Raw genomic sequence first — 550 nt, 5'->3', positions numbered from 1 at the left:
TCATGATTAATTATTTTGAAAGAGATTATGATATCTGCTTATTATGTTTTTATGTTTTAAGAGATTTTATGGTATGGTATATGGATGAGAGGCTGGGTAAGCAGAGGTGCGAGGGACCGGTACCCCAAATTAGAGAAACTGTCTCTTTGAGACAACTAGAGAAAAATGCTAGTGGAAAGTTTCTTGTTGATCACAAGAGAAAGAGATTCTAAAAACCCCGCTTAGTGTTTAAGAGAAGAGAATTGGCAAAAATTAGAGAAGGTCCTGTATAGAGAGGCTTACTTGGAACCGAAGTTCTGTATCATACCTAAACTAAGAATAGGTATGAAAGTTTATGAACAATGATTAACAAAGAGATTTTAGTCACAGAGATTTTAGATACTTACTTGATTTGAAATCTACTTACTGAGTTTTTGCTCATTAGTTTTACCTTGTGATGCAGATGATGTTGTTGTTACCGAAGAGTAAAAAGAAATATGATTTCCAAGGTTGGCTGAGTACTCCAAGTCTTACATCTGGCATCTTGCTTATATGTACTTCCAAACACTAG

At 34.7% G+C, this 550-nt stretch overlaps 1 protein-coding gene across 1 annotated transcript in view; it reads left to right on the top strand.

Moving 5' to 3' along the window:
• The window catches only part of LOC112094196, a 2,648-nt gene extending 2,098 nt beyond the window's left edge, over window positions 1-550 (top strand). The window contains exon 2 of the mRNA XM_024174521.1: window positions 443-550. Within this exon, the coding sequence (XP_024030289.1) occupies window positions 443-550 (108 nt within the window). The remainder of the gene's footprint in view (window positions 1-442) is intronic.

Source organism: Morus notabilis, unplaced genomic scaffold, assembly GCF_000414095.1.
Source record: "Morus notabilis unplaced genomic scaffold, ASM41409v2 Scaffold535, whole genome shotgun sequence".
Taxonomy (NCBI): domain Eukaryota; kingdom Viridiplantae; phylum Streptophyta; class Magnoliopsida; order Rosales; family Moraceae; genus Morus; species Morus notabilis.
Note: the sequence above shows the minus strand (reverse complement) of the source record. Positions and strands in the feature narration are given on the sequence as shown.